Below are 14,047 nucleotides of genomic sequence, written 5' to 3'. Positions count from 1 at the left end.
GTGTCATAGCTCAACATTCCCATTTTACCTAGGTGGACACTGAGGCCCAAAGTGGGAAAAGGCCTTGCTCAAGGTCACAGAGCAAGTCAGTAGCATAGCTGCAGTGCTCAGGGGACAAGAACCCCGACTTCTGCCCAGTGTCTATGGGTATGCACCACGGCCACACCCACTCGGCAGAGTGCAGTACCAGGCGGGCAAGGCAGGGGGCGTGGCTTACTTTCGCCCCTCCTCCTCCTCCTCCGAGTTCAGGGGGGAGGCCTTCCTCCAACCTTCTCCGCTCCAATATGGCTGCACGGCTGTGCAGCATCTCTGCAGCGGCGCGGCGGCTGCTGCGGAGCCCCGAGCTCCGCGCCGGGAATGTTGCGGCTGCGGCTGTGGGGCGGTGAGAGCCGGGCCGGGTTGGGGCAACCTGCGCGGGGCGTGCAGGGGAGGAGGACAGGGTCTGGGCCTGAGGGATGGGCAGAGACTCTGGCTTGGAATCTATGCGTTAGAGGCGGGGGCAAGTTCTAGACCTGAGGAAGAGCTCTGAGCAAGAATGGGGGAGATGGGAAAGATATGCACAGAGTCTTGTCCTAGCAGATACCTGGCTCTGAACAGAGATTGAAAGATGGGGTGAATGGGAAGTGCAGGTCCTGGGCCCTGATAGTGGGAGCGGGCAGAGGGTAGGAGGAGTGGCCCCTTCCCTAGGCCTTTGCGGTGATTGTGAGAAAGCACCCACTGAGGCTTCTAGGAGAGGCAGCTTCCCCTTCGGGAAGTTCTGGGGAGAAGACATAGAAAGAACAATGGAGGATCCTCAAGGGCCATGGCTGCATAGACCCTTTACTCCCAACCCGAACAGTACAGATGGGTCAAAAGAGCCCTGAGAATGGATGGGAATTCCCCAAGGTCACTCCTCGAGTCCTGTGGCAGCACTGGGTCTAGATCCTGTTCTATTGACACTCTGCTCTTTGCACCACAGCTGGTGGCCTCCTGGGAGACGGAGGCTGGCGGGCCACGCCATCAGCCTGGGTTTTAGTTTGGGCCCTGATCTGGGTGCAGGCAGGGCTTGGCCTCCTTGACTGGCCCTGGGCGGCCCCTTCCTCCTCCATCTCCAGGGCCCTGTACTTCCCCCATCTCTACACTTATCACCCTGTACTTGCTCGCCTGTCTCCTTGGCTAGACCGTCAGCTCATTTTTCTGTTTCCCTAACCTTTGGCACAGGGCTCAGGACAAGTGCTCAAGAATGTTTGCCAAGAAATGAGGACACCTGTCCCCCCACATGTGGAAAGGAAGCAGGGATGCCTCTGCCTAGCAGTCACAAGTGTGAAGCTGCAGAATTTTAGACCCTGCCTTGAGATGTTAGAGTGCCGTGCAGTGGGGCTTTGGGGCACTTGGGCAAGAGCTAGCATGTGCCCAATATTTGGGAAGAAAGCTGATATGGAAAGAGCCTGGAGTTTGCCTGGCACCAGCAAATCTAACTCAGCCTTTCTTGGTGGGGTGACCTTGGGTGGCCTCTTGAAGTCTGATTCCACATCTATAAAATGGGAGTAATAAAATAGTATATATAGAATTGTTGAGGATTAAAAAGGCCATGTGTGTGAGGTTGCTAGCCCCTGGTGAACACGCAACAGAAGTTGCCCCTTACTCAAGCAGTTTCTGTGTGAGCCCCTCATAATATCTGGGCTGAAAGGGCCCTGGGGAGATCATAAGTCCCTTATTTTCCAAGTAAAGAAATCAAGATTGAGGAAGGGACCTCACTTTCCCAGGGTTACAGAATCAATTGGTGGTAGAAACCATCCAGAGGCCACAACAGGGGCATGGGACATAGAGGCTTCCTGCTGCTCCTCACTTGGTCAGTGACCTTGGATTAGGCACTGAACCTCTGTGAGCCTCAGGTTTTTTCTCTGTAAAGTGGGGATGGTGATCCCTGCTAAGTACTTTTTGCAGGATTGCTGTGAAGACACTTACCAAGTGAATGAATATCAAGTACTTCAAGGACTATTTTGCTGTTACTTATGCCTTGGTCTCATTTGGGATACTAGGGACATCTACCCCCCCTCACCTCCACCCCCACTCCACTGACCCTCAGTTGCCCCATATCTCTCTGGATCCAGTCACTAGAGGGGCCAGCAGCAGCCCTTCTGGCCTCTCAGGTTTGTGGGCTGTGACATCAGATGGACCTGGATTGGATCCTCTTGCCCACTGCTTAACTATCCTTGAATAAGGCATGAGACATCTCTGAGCCTCATTTTTCTCAAAACCATTTTGGGAAGATTAGCTCTTAGCACATAGTAAGTGGTCAATAAACAACTGTTACTGTTACTGTCGTACCAATAATCCTGTTAACAGAACTTTAGTTCCAGTTCTTCTAGTGTGTCTTCTAAAGATACACTTCTGGAACAATAAGCAGAAATGTGGCCCTTTCTAAAGTCAGCCAACTCAAAACAGAAGAGTGTTTCAGAAGGTGCATAGAGCTCCCGAGCAAATAAAGCTAGAAAATTCTGGAGCATTTTCATATGGGGAGGCATTAGACTCTTGATCCCTAATGAGAGTGCAAATGTGTCATCTACTGAAAAGTTCTCATCTGGGACAAATATTGAGCAACTCTTGTGCCCAAAGCACTGTGCTAGGTATCCTGTGGGATGGAAGGATATTGGCTAGTGGCTTCTGGTGTTGAGAAGGTAAGACATATTCATATGATAATGATGAAAGGGCTAAGGGGGAACTATGAGGGGTGATTTTATGGGAAGGGCTAAACTGGACCAGCTAGGGCAGATCCCATAGATTGGACAAAGCTGTATTGTCTTTTTCTAGGCCTATTAGGCATTCTTAAGAGTTTAGATAACAATCTTTGGAATTTCTGGCATGATTTACTGAGATTACAGTTTTAAAAAATGGGACTGATCTAGAGCAATGATTCTCAAACTTGAACATGCATCAGAACCCCCTGATGGGCTGGTTAAAACCCAGATTGCTAGGCCCACCCCCAGAGTTTCCATTCCAGTAGTTCTGGGATAGGGCCTGAGAATTTCTCAGGTGACCATAGTGCTGTGGGTCTGAGAACCACTGGGATGGGGAATTCTGGATTCGTAGTTATCAAATTTAAAAGAGAATTAATTCTGAAAAGCCTGGCAAAGTAGAGACACCCAGCCTTTGTTTTGTAGGCAGTGGGGAGCCATAGAAGACTTTTAAGCAGAAGAATAGCGTCACAAAAATGGTGCTTTCCAAAGATTGGTGGGCAGATTAGGAAAAATGGTGAAAGAGTGGGAGTGGGGAGATCAGTTAGGAAGTCATGTGGGAACACTGATACTAGCTGCCACTGTCACGTCAGGCCCTTTCTCTAAAGGCCCCTCCCCTTACCTCTATTTTACAGATGAGGAATATGAGGTTCAAAGAGAGATGAAGCTGAGCTGGGATTAGAACCTGAGTTTGTCCAGAAACTGTGCTCTTAAGCACTAATTCTCCTGGCAGTGGTGGGAATAGAAAGGGCCCCTGAGCCCCATGTCCACGCTCTGAATGAAGGTCCACCTTTTTGTTTCCTTTCTTCCAGCTTTTACCATTTTCCTGCAGCTCTATCTGAGCCCTCCCCCTACCCCAACTCCTTTCATTTCTGAAATATGGACTGAGCACGCGCCATGTGCCCAGCACTGTTCCAGGCACTGGGGAGACAGCAAGGATACACAGGACAGACAATATCCCTGTTGCCGTGAGGCTGCTTCTAGTGGGGAGACAATAAACAAGGCATAATAGAATAAGCAAAAAAAAAAAAATGTGTGTGCGTGTGTGTGTGTTAGAATGTGTTAGAAAGAGCTATGGGGAAATAGCAGGACGAGAGGGCTTGGGGAGTTCAAAGGTAAGAGAATGCTTTGATTTCACTGAGAAAATATTTGAACTGAAAGTGTGACCCTAAAGATGCTGGCTTCCAATTCAGACTCTGCCCTGGGATCTTGGACAGGTCCTTTCTTGGGTTTTACCTGTAGAAAAGATTTTTAGAGACAGGCTGCTCTACCCTGCTTGTTTGATACATGGGGAAACTGAAGCTCATTGGCAAGAAAGATTAGAGAGTGATGGGAAGACATGGGAGCCCATCAGAGGTCCTGGACCTCCTTTCTACTCCCCAGCACTCCAGCCCTCAGGCTTTCTCTCCATGGCTGGCCACTTGGTTGTTTATCTTAGTCAGATGTTAATGAATTACTTGAAGTCCAGTTCTGGAGCAAAGGTCTTGGTTGACAAATCATAGGAGGTGCTCTCCTCCCTGCCACTACCCTTTCCAAGGGAAGCATCCACTCTACATTCAAACCGAAGGGCAGGTCCATCTGCTAGTGGTTTTGTTGAAAACACTTGGTTCTTCACAGTATCTGCCTGGTGCTCCCCAGGTTGGTACCTGACCCAATGTGGGGGCCGACTTTAGAGAAAAGAGCTATAGGTTAGCTCTTACCTGAGCTCTGCCCCTGATTTGCTATGTGACCTTGGGCCAAGTTCCCTAAACTCTCTTATCTTCTATTTTCTCATCTCAAAAATGGGGACACTAATAGTAACACTGTAACATCATTATGTAGATCCTTTTTAGTAGGATCATGCTACTAAAAAATCAATCACAGATCCCTGGCATAGAGAATGGCCTCAGCGAGTGTTATCTATAGCAAGGATCCCTTATTCTGGTCCAGAATTTTCATAGACCACACCACTTATCTGATGATAATTATCTTTTTGGTGTTTGTTAATGAAGCAAATACATGTACGATGACAGAAAGCCTCTGCACTCAGAAACACTTAAAACATTTTTCTTTTTGACTTTATATAAAATTATAATGAAAAAAGAAAAATTTAAAGCCCCCCCCGCCCTTTCTCAGGTAAGCAGTATTAACGATTTGGGACAAATTCTTACTCATCTTTCTCTATGCTCATACAAATGTATCACTACTTTAAGATGGTTTTTTGTTGTTTTTTTTTTTTACTTCATCAGTCCCAGTGGCTGCTCCATATTTTGGGGGAAAAAATATTCAACACTTTGAATTTGCAAGACATTTATTCTAGGCACAGAAAAGTCTCAAAAAAGGCAAGGGCTGATGGGCTCCACTACCAGGCTCCCTGGCTAGAAATCATGCAATAGGAGACTTACTTTTCAGGCTTTGCCAGAAGCTGCTGGGACCTTGTGTGGCGAGTACAGCTACGGTCTGGCAGGACCTGGCACCAGGTCCCTCTGCTCTGAATGAGGCATATCATTCATTCATTCATTCATTCATTCATTCTCACGGGAACAGAACCCTAGAGGTGCACAGGACATATATTTGTCAATTAAATGTTGGCTGCACAAGTGAATGAACTTTGCCTTGCAATGCCTTTTATCCCCTCTATTTGCCAAATCAGCCCTGGAGATTTGGAAACTGATCAGATCACCTCTGGAGAGCCTGCCCAGATTGCTAGAGGCTGAGTACAGGCTCATTTGCCTGGGCTCTCCCAGAGATACCTTCGGCTGTAATTGTGTTCCAAGGATCATTTCTTCCACTGGACTGTGACTTCCTCAGGGACAAAGCTTATTTGTCTTTGGCTCTCCATTCGTGGGGGCTGGGAAGGGGCACTGGGTAAGTGTAGTGTGAGCACTGGAAAGGATATGAGTGCAGCATTCTCATCAGAGGGGACAGAACTTGCAAAGAAAGCACAGAGTAAAAGAGCCTAGTGTGTTCAGGGAGGAGCGACACCTGGAGGGTGGGGTACACATGTGGGGGGCACACAGAAGGGAAGGCTGACAATATAGGTTGGGCTATCAAGGGCTTTGGACATCTGGCAAGGTGGGTTTGGGTTTGCCTCTTGGCAAGGGGCTGCAGTTGTGTCGCCCAAGTGGAGAACCCCTTGGAAGGGAGTGAAGTGGAGGCAGGGAGGCTAGAGAGACATAGGAGGTGGCACTGCCTCTTAGCCTCCTGAGGCTCTGCAAAGCTTTAAGAAGTAAACCGGGCAGCCAGGATCTCTGTAGAAGGGACCAGTTCTGCTTAACTGGCTTCAATAACATGTTACATTCTAGAGCTGCCATGGGATTCTGTGGCCCCATTCCCAGAAATGTGTGTCACCAGCCTGGGAGAGCAGGGCTGGTGAAAACAGATGGAAAGTCTGAGGCTCCCCGACCCTTGTATGTCCCCTGAATTCTTTTGTCCTGCAGCTTCTATTCCAAGGACAATGAAGGCAGCTGGTTCCGCTCCCTTTTTGTGCACAAGGTGGATCCCCGGAAGGATGCCCACTCCACCCTGCTGTCTAAGAAGGAGACCAGCAACCTCTACAAGATCCAGTGTGAGTGGCTGCTAAGCCAGCTCGCCCTTCTGGGGCCTCTAGAGGCCTGCAAGGCTCCCGTTGGGAGTCGAAAGGGGCTGGGATACCCTGAGCTGTCCTGGGAGCCCTGGCCCTATGGAGCTCCCCCCACCCCAGCTCCCCACAGAAACACAGCTTCTGCTTCACCTCCCACTCTTTGTCCTCTATTGCAGTTCACAATGTGAAGCCCGAGTGTCTGGATGCCTACAACAGCCTGACGTGAGCAACTACCTCCATCCACCTGTTCCAGCAGCTGCTTGGGTGGGGACTATACCCAGCCCAGTTCTCATAGAAATCCAGGGATGTAGATTTCAGAGCCAGAAGCCCTAAGGACATCTTGTCCAGCCTCTCATCTTCGAGATGGGGAGACTGACACCCAGTCCTTATGCCTGAGTTGGAACCCTTATCTCAGGGTCCCTGGTGGCTGGTGTGAGCCCTCCCCACTCTCTGTGCCCCTCTCACAGGGAGGCTGTGCTACCCAAACTGCACCTGGATGAGGACTACCCCTGCTCGCTTGTGGGCAACTGGAACACGTGGTACGGGGAGCAGGACCAGGCAGGTGAGGTGCCCACCCCTCTAGCACCCTTGCCACCCAGCCCAGGCCTCCAGCACCTGTCATACCTGGTTGCCCTCCACTCCCTTTCTACAGCAGCAGTCATTGGGGTCTTTCTAAATGCAATCCTTATGGGTTCACTCCCCTGTTCAAACACCTGTGTTGGCTCCCCTCTTGAGATGTTGCCTGTGAGATGGCCCATGAGGCTCTGCAAGTCCTTCCCTGCCCAGCCTCTGGCTTTATCTCGCCACATCCTCCTTGCTTACTGTGCTGTCCCACTCGAGACTTTTTTCAATTTTTCAGATCTGTGGTTTCACCCTCTAGTTCCACACCATTGTTCATGCTGTTTCCTCTGCCTGAAGCAGTCTTGCTCTCTTGCTTACTTTACCTGATTCACTCCTCTACTCATTTTTCATTTTGATATAGACATCACCTCCTCCTAGAAGCCTCCCCTGATTCCTGCTTCCTGAGCTGGATCAGGCACCTCCCCTGACTCTCCAGCCTCCAGGACCTTGCCTCTTCACAACCCTGATCATGCACCCTGTAGTGTACTTGACTGTCTCCCCATGTAAGTGCCTTGGCATTTAGATCTGCACAGTCCAGGAAGGTAGCCACTATCCACATGTAGCTATTTAAATTAGATAGAAGTAAACAAAATGAAAAATTTAGTTTCTCAGTCACACTAGCCACATTTCAAGTGCCCACTGATAGACATGTGGCTCATGGCTACCATGTTGGACAGCACACAGTTATAGAACATTTCCATTGTAGTAAAAAGTCCTTTTTGTGCTGATTTAGACTCTGCACGCAACAGGGAGCTTTCGTTGAACACTCCCAACAATGAGGAGCTCACTACTTCATAAGCTAACCTGTCTCACCTTTTCACAGCCCTGATGATTGTATGTGTCTTTTAAAATATCTGTGATATGCAGATAGAGTATCTTAATTATTTACTCTTTCAGTAACAGCCACTGACACATTGAAAGGCAGATAAGAGAAAAGCAAAACTTTCCTCCCTTGTCCCGGCTGTTCTCCCAAGGATAGCAAGACTTTCTTCTACAATAACTAGGTTTCTTTGTTATTGTAAGGTGTATTAGTTTCCTAGGGCTGCCATGACAAAGTACTAACCATTGGCTGGCTTAAAACAACAGGAATCTATTCTGTCAAGTTCTGGAGCCCAGAAGTCTGAAATCAAGGTGTGGGTAGGGCCACACTCCCTCCAAAGGCTCTGGGGGAGAATCTTTTCTTGCCTTTTCTGGCTTCTGGTGGCTGCTGGAAATCCTTGGCATTCCTTGGCTTGTAGATATGTCACTCCAATCTCTGCCTCCTTAGGCACATAGCATTCTTCTGTGTGTTTGTCTTCACATGGTGTCCTCTCTGTGCCTGTGTCCAAATCTCCCTCTCCTATGATATCAGTCATTGATTTTAGGGCCCACCCAGTATGACCTCATCTTAGTTTGATTACATCTACAAAGACGTTATTTTCAAATAAGGTCACATTCTGAGTTTCTGGGTAGGCATGAATTTGTTGGTGAGAGGGGAATGCTATTTAACTCAGTACAGAGGTTATGATAACAAATTCAAACAGTACAAGAGTTTTCAGTGAAGAGTAAGCCCCCTTCTTGCCTGTGGTCCCAGGCTTCAGTTCTTTGCCCCAGGGGCATCTCCTTTCTCAATCTCTTAGATCTCCATCTACAGATGGTGCTTAGACCAGCATCTGTGGAGATGTCTGTCTGTCCCTAAACACATGTGGTACCATACCGTACATGCTGTTCTGTTCTTTGGTTTCTTTTTTAAATTCACTGTCTTGGAATATTCCATCTCAGCCCATCAGACCTACCCACTACTTTTGTCTAGCATATTCCTCACGGGCCTGACTTTATGTCTGTCACTGCTCCTTGGGTACAAGTTCATATCTGATTCTTTCATTGCTATTGAAGGAAGTAGATGGGAGCATTATTGTCATTTTCAAGGTGAAGACATCGAAGCCTAGAGGGGTCAGAGGCTACTTGATGGAGCTGGAGCTGAAACCTGGGTCTTCTGGGCTTGTGTCTGGGATCATCCCCTGCCCAACACTGCCACCCACCAAGGCAAAGGGAACTCAAGGAATCCTGATAATACAGAGAACCAACTGGATTCTACCTCTTTACATGCACACTTAGCCAACCTTGCCATAAGCAGGTCAGGGGGTCCTAGCAGCTTCCTGACCTGTACCTCTTACCCCCCAACAGTGCACCTGTGGCGATTCTCAGGTGGCTATCCAGCCCTCATGGACTGTATGAACAAGCTCAAGAACAACAAGGTATGTCAATGTCCATTCAGCAAACCTTCTGGATATTGGTTCCAGCCTAGCCCTGTGCTGGGGCCGCCTCTGCCACCCCATGGGGCATACTGCCAGGACTGGGGTCTTCTCTTGGCTGCCATGCCCAGACTGCCATTCCTGCAGGAGTACCTGGAGTTCCGAAAAGAGCGGAGCCAGATGCTGCTGTCTAGGAGAAACCAGATGCTTCTCGAGTTCAGCTTCTGGAACGAGCCACAGCCCAGAGCAGGCCCCAACATATATGAGCTGAGGACATACAAGCTCAAGGTACCTCCCTCCTTCCAGACCCCCACCTGCTCCTGCCTTCCCTGCTGCAGTGCTGCTTTACAGGTGCCCTAGCACCTAGACTGGGGCTTCTGGCCTCTCCCTCTGGGCCCAGAACAGAGGTGTGTATACACCTGTGCACATGTATACACCCAGGTGCAAGTCAGGGCCTCTAAATGAGGCCAGGCAGCCCCAGGAGCTGGGAGACACAATGCTTTCTCATCTCCATCCAGCTGTGATGTTGGAAATCCAAGGTGGGGCTCATTACCATCCTTTCTTGGTTCTCTTTCAGCCAGGAACCATGATCGAGTGGGGGAACAACTGGTGAGTGGCAGTGCCAGGGGCTCAGGGTGGGATGGTTGGGGAAATCCTGCTCACCTGCACTACCAAGGCTCCTGGCGGGGGTGCTCCTTTCCCAGGGCCAAATGGCAAGGAACCCAGCAACCTCTGCCTCTCACGGATCCAGGAGAAGGATCCAATGAGGAGGTGAAGATCTGGAGAATTTTGAGACCTCCCCGGGAAAAACATCCAGACAGCAGCTTCACCTCTGTCACCCCATTCCCTGACCATGTCTGAGAGCCGGGGGACCTACCTCAGGCCTCTCTCTTAAGATGTGGTCAAGAAATCAGCCCGGGGACACGTCAGGGGGCTCTTTGTACCGGCCTTGGCCTCTGCCCCACACTGTTCTGTCATCCCCAGGGCTCGGGCCATCAAGTACCGGCAGGAGAACCAGGAGGCAGTGGGCGGCTTCTTCTCACAGATAGGGGAGCTCTACGTTGTGCACCATCTCTGGGGTAGGCTGTGGACCCTCCAGAAGCTTTCTGCTAGTCCCCTTTCTCTGCTGTCACTCTGCATAGACAATGTGATTAGTGCCCTTGGGGAGCTTAATGTTCTAGCACAGGGAGACAGCACCTCAGACATAAACTAACAAAAAAGATAATTTCAGATTATTACAAATAATAGAAATGATGAATAAAAGCATGGGAACCTACATTGGCTAGAATAGAAAAAGAAGGCCTCTCTGAAGAGGTAAAAATGTAAGCCCAGCTAAAGAATGAGAAAGAAACAGCTGTGAATGACTAGGGAAGGGCATTCCAAATAGAGGGAACATGGGCAGAGGCCCTGCACTGGGGAAAGGCCTTCAGGGTTTTGAGGAAGGCAAAGGAGGCTGGTGTGGAGAGTGGGGAAGAATGTGAGGAGATCAGGCTGGGCCTTGCCGACCTTGGGGATGGGTTGGGATATGTTTTAAATGCAACAGGAGGCTGCTGCAGCATTTTAAGCAGCATAACATGACCTGATGTGTGTTCTGATTCCTCTGGCTGCCATATGCTTTGCCGAGAGCATTTTGCAGGGAAGCGAGAGAGGAACTGGGGCAAGAAGAGGACTCTAGAACTCCCAAACTCCTGCCTGAGCAGCTGCGTGTTGCTTACTGAGACTCTAGGAGTAGGTTGGAAGGGTTAAGTGTGTAATTTTGGCCCTCAAAAGTGTTACGTTTGAGACGCTGACATATCCAAGTGGAGATGTTAAGTGGGCACTAGATATATGAGTCTGGAGCCTGAGGGAGAGTTCTAAGCTGGAAATGTAAATTTGGGAGTTGTAAACGAATGTACTGATTAGACGAGATTGTCAAAGCAGACAGTGTTTGCTAATAGTCTGAGGCGTCAGGGAAGAAGAAACAGCAGGGCAGGGTTTGGGGTGGGAGGGCCCTGTGCTGGGTACAGGGTCAGATCCTCTGTGCCCAAGGAATGAGGCAGTACCTTTCCCACAGCCTATAAAGACCTGCAGTCTCGGGAGGAGACTAGAAACGCTGCCTGGAGGAAGAGGGGCTGGGATGAAAATGTCTACTACACAGGTGAGCACCTTCTTTGGGAGCTCAGTGGAGCCCTTGGAGCTCATTTGCTAGGAGTCCTATCTGAGGATGGAATCTTGTCTGCAAGGAGAGCTAGCCTCAGTTGGTTACCTCCAGTGATGGATAACTCACTTTTAGTTAAATGAGTTAGTGGGTTTCTATTCTGGTGGCACACTCTACATGATCTGTGGAATCCTAAGTGAGTGCTATAGGGGATGATACAACAAACAGAACCAAGAGGACCCTGCCTCAGAGAAGTGGAGTAGCTGTGACCTTAGGCATGGTTCTCCACCTCACTGAGGCTATTTCCTCATCTGTAGGATGGCAGTCGTGATAGAGCCTGCCTCTGTGGGCCAGAGGGAGGAATCTAGGAGCTTATTTATGAAAAGTGCTTTGCCCACACTCTGGCACAAAGGAATCACACAGCAAATTTTTTAGAGAAAGTTTTTTTGCTCAAGGTTTTTGCCACTTTGCTGGGCCCCCTGAGAACCACCTGGAGTCAGCAGGTATTGATTGAGCCCTCACTGTGTGCCTGGCACTGTGCTGGGCCAGTGGCCATGGGGCCCAGAATGAACAAGAGCCTGGCCGTGCCCTTGGGGAACTTAGATTTGGGCTTCCACACTTAATAACTGCTGTGGGAAAGAATGCTTCTCCTGGAGGAGATAACTAGAGCCTTGCTCTTCAAAACGTGGTCCCAAAAGAGTACTATCAGCATCCCTGGAACTTTTAGAAATGCTAAATCTCAACCTCCACTGAATTCAAATCTGTGCTTTAACAAGAAGTGTAGGTAATTTATATGCATAGTAAAGTTTGAATAGCTCTGAGCAGGAGGAAAGTGACCTCAAGGGTGACCTTGGGTTGATTTGCTTTGGGTTGTGGTCTCCTATTTATAAAATGATGCAATTGAACTAAATCTGTGTTTTTCACACCTTGGCCACTTGACCTCCTCACAGCTTTTGTCCTACTAGTTTATTACTGCTACAATTATTTTCTTTAAATCCCCCTACTTTGTTCTTCACCTAACTTTGTCCTGAGAAGTAGTATCTGTGAGATTACTTTTTACTATTCTGGTTAATTTTTTTTCACATGCACAGGAAAATAAATATGTAATTATGAAAAAATTTTTAAATGTTGCATTTTATCACCACCTAAGTCCCCTCTTCTTTCAGAGTTAGAAAGACCTCCATGGGCCATTCCAGGGGGGCAGTGGGGCTTTTCCTGTTTCAGCATCCCAAGCCTCTTCCCCCTTCAAAATCCAATTTCAGCCCTCTCCATGACCTCTGCCTCTCTCTCCACAGTCCCCTTGGTGCGACACATGGAGTCTCGAATCATGATCCCTTTGAAGATCTCGCCTCTCCAGTGATGCTGCTACTGACTCCATCTCCTTCCCCTTTTCCTTTAGGGCAGCCATGGACAGGGGAGCTCCCAGTCCTGCTGTCTTGGTTTTCTCTCAGATCTGGGAGGACTCTAGGGGCTAGTGCTCAGCTCAGACAAGGGGGAGCTGAAGGATGACGGAGTTCAGAGGACTTGCAGCTCTGCCCAGACCCTTCCTACCTTCTCTACCTATTCTTCCCCTGTGCTGGAATCAGTTTTTAATTTCTCTGAATGGAAAACAGCAACTTTTTATGTCTTCTTACATTTCCCCCTAAGATTACTCATCTCAAGGCCACCAGTCCACAATTATCACCATGAAAACCCTCAGTTTTAGCTTTAGTTGCACAAAAAGTGGTGTGTCCAGTGAGTAGAGATGGGGTGGGAAGGGTCACACCAGTCCAGGCTCTTAGGAATTCCCTGGTCTTCACTGGGCCACCCACTTCCTGGATAGTCTGAACTTAGTCCCTCCTGCTGAGGAAGAACCTAGAACTGCCACAAAAAGTAAAGGGGAAAACCCTCAAGTTAGCAAAGTCTTCAGGAGGTCCACATTGTCCACCCAGAAAGGCCAGGAAAAGGGAGCTGGGAAGGATCTGGGAACAAGAAACAATGGAACAGGAACAGGAACCCAGAACTGGGAATCTAGAAGGTAGAACTTAGAATTCAGAAATTGAGTTTGAACTACAGAACTTGGAATACAGAATGGGGAAGATAGAACAGAGGTGACAGAAGACCACTTGGGGAGAGATTCCTAATACAAGACGGCTTTTAACTGAGAGAGGCTCATCTGTTTCTCTGTATATAATGAGTTTGAAAACTTGAATATGTAGTTCCAGCCCTTCCATGCAGGGGATCTCCTGCCCTCCGTTTTCCTTTCTGCAGGTAAAAGACGGGCCAGGGCCTGTATTCTCACCCTGCATCCCTTTTTTCCCTCTTTACTTTCTGTCAGCCCAACCCTCATTCAACCGGACCACTGGGTGTGTGAAGTAAGGTCAGTGATTTAGGGGGCCTCCTTAGTGACCTCCACACCTCATGAACCTCTGGGTAGCTTGAGTCTGCCTCCCTTTCAGGAAAATGTGTTCTGGAGTTGCTGATGAAAACAATTAAATGTTTACTATAAACTATGGTGTCCTTTATTCATCTACAAGAAACTCTGGCAGGTATCCAAAGCAAGGCCAGCTTCCCAGTTCCAACTGGCTGATTTACCAACTGGAGGGTATTGTGCTCCCTGAAAAACTTCACAAGAGAGGGCTTCCCCTCATGGTAGAAGGAATTGCCCTGTATAACCAGGGATTCAGGAAACCAGTGTTTCTATCTCCAGATAAGTAGGATTTACACCAAGTCCTGAATCCTGCCTGTACAATTCTACCAGGGATAGAAAACACAAGTTTTCAAATGCTGCATTAGA

At 48.7% G+C, this 14,047-nt stretch overlaps 1 protein-coding gene across 2 annotated transcripts; it reads left to right on the top strand.

Annotated features, from left to right (window-relative positions):
• The first annotated feature begins 238 nt into the window (after nt 1-238).
• NIPSNAP1 (nipsnap homolog 1) lies at nt 239-13,760 on the top strand. Of its 2 annotated transcripts, XM_006904892.3 has the most exons (10): nt 239-382; nt 6,137-6,264; nt 6,456-6,501; nt 6,747-6,841; nt 9,067-9,137; nt 9,282-9,422; nt 9,712-9,743; nt 10,119-10,213; nt 11,188-11,271; nt 12,567-13,760. In XM_006904892.3, the coding sequence occupies exons 1-10, from the start codon at nt 285-287 to the stop codon at nt 12,629-12,631; spliced, it is 855 nt and encodes a 284-aa protein (XP_006904954.1). In that variant the 5' UTR covers nt 239-284; the 3' UTR covers nt 12,632-13,760. The 2 variants fall into 2 exon arrangements, with proteins under 2 accessions (XP_006904954.1, XP_024903243.1); XM_025047475.1 differs by lacking the exon at nt 11,188-11,271.
• The last annotated feature ends 287 nt before the right edge of the window (nt 13,761-14,047 follow it).

This window comes from Pteropus alecto, unplaced genomic scaffold (genome assembly GCF_000325575.1).
Source record: "Pteropus alecto unplaced genomic scaffold, ASM32557v1 scaffold190, whole genome shotgun sequence".
Classification (NCBI taxonomy): Eukaryota; Metazoa; Chordata; class Mammalia; order Chiroptera; family Pteropodidae; genus Pteropus; species Pteropus alecto.
Note: the sequence above shows the minus strand (reverse complement) of the source record. Positions and strands in the feature narration are given on the sequence as shown.

Bases quoted from the DNA above. Each gene is read 5' to 3' on its own strand.
- NIPSNAP1 (XM_006904892.3), top strand. From the start codon at position 285: ATGGCTGCACGGCTGTGCAGCATCTCTGCAGCGGCGCGGCGGCTGCTG. The intron at 6,842-9,066 runs GTGAGGTGCCCA...ACCCCCCAACAG, and splicing joins CGGGGAGCAGGACCAGGCAG to TGCACCTGTGGCGATTCTCA. The intron at 9,138-9,281 runs GTATGTCAATGT...CCATTCCTGCAG, and splicing joins ACAAGCTCAAGAACAACAAG to GAGTACCTGGAGTTCCGAAA.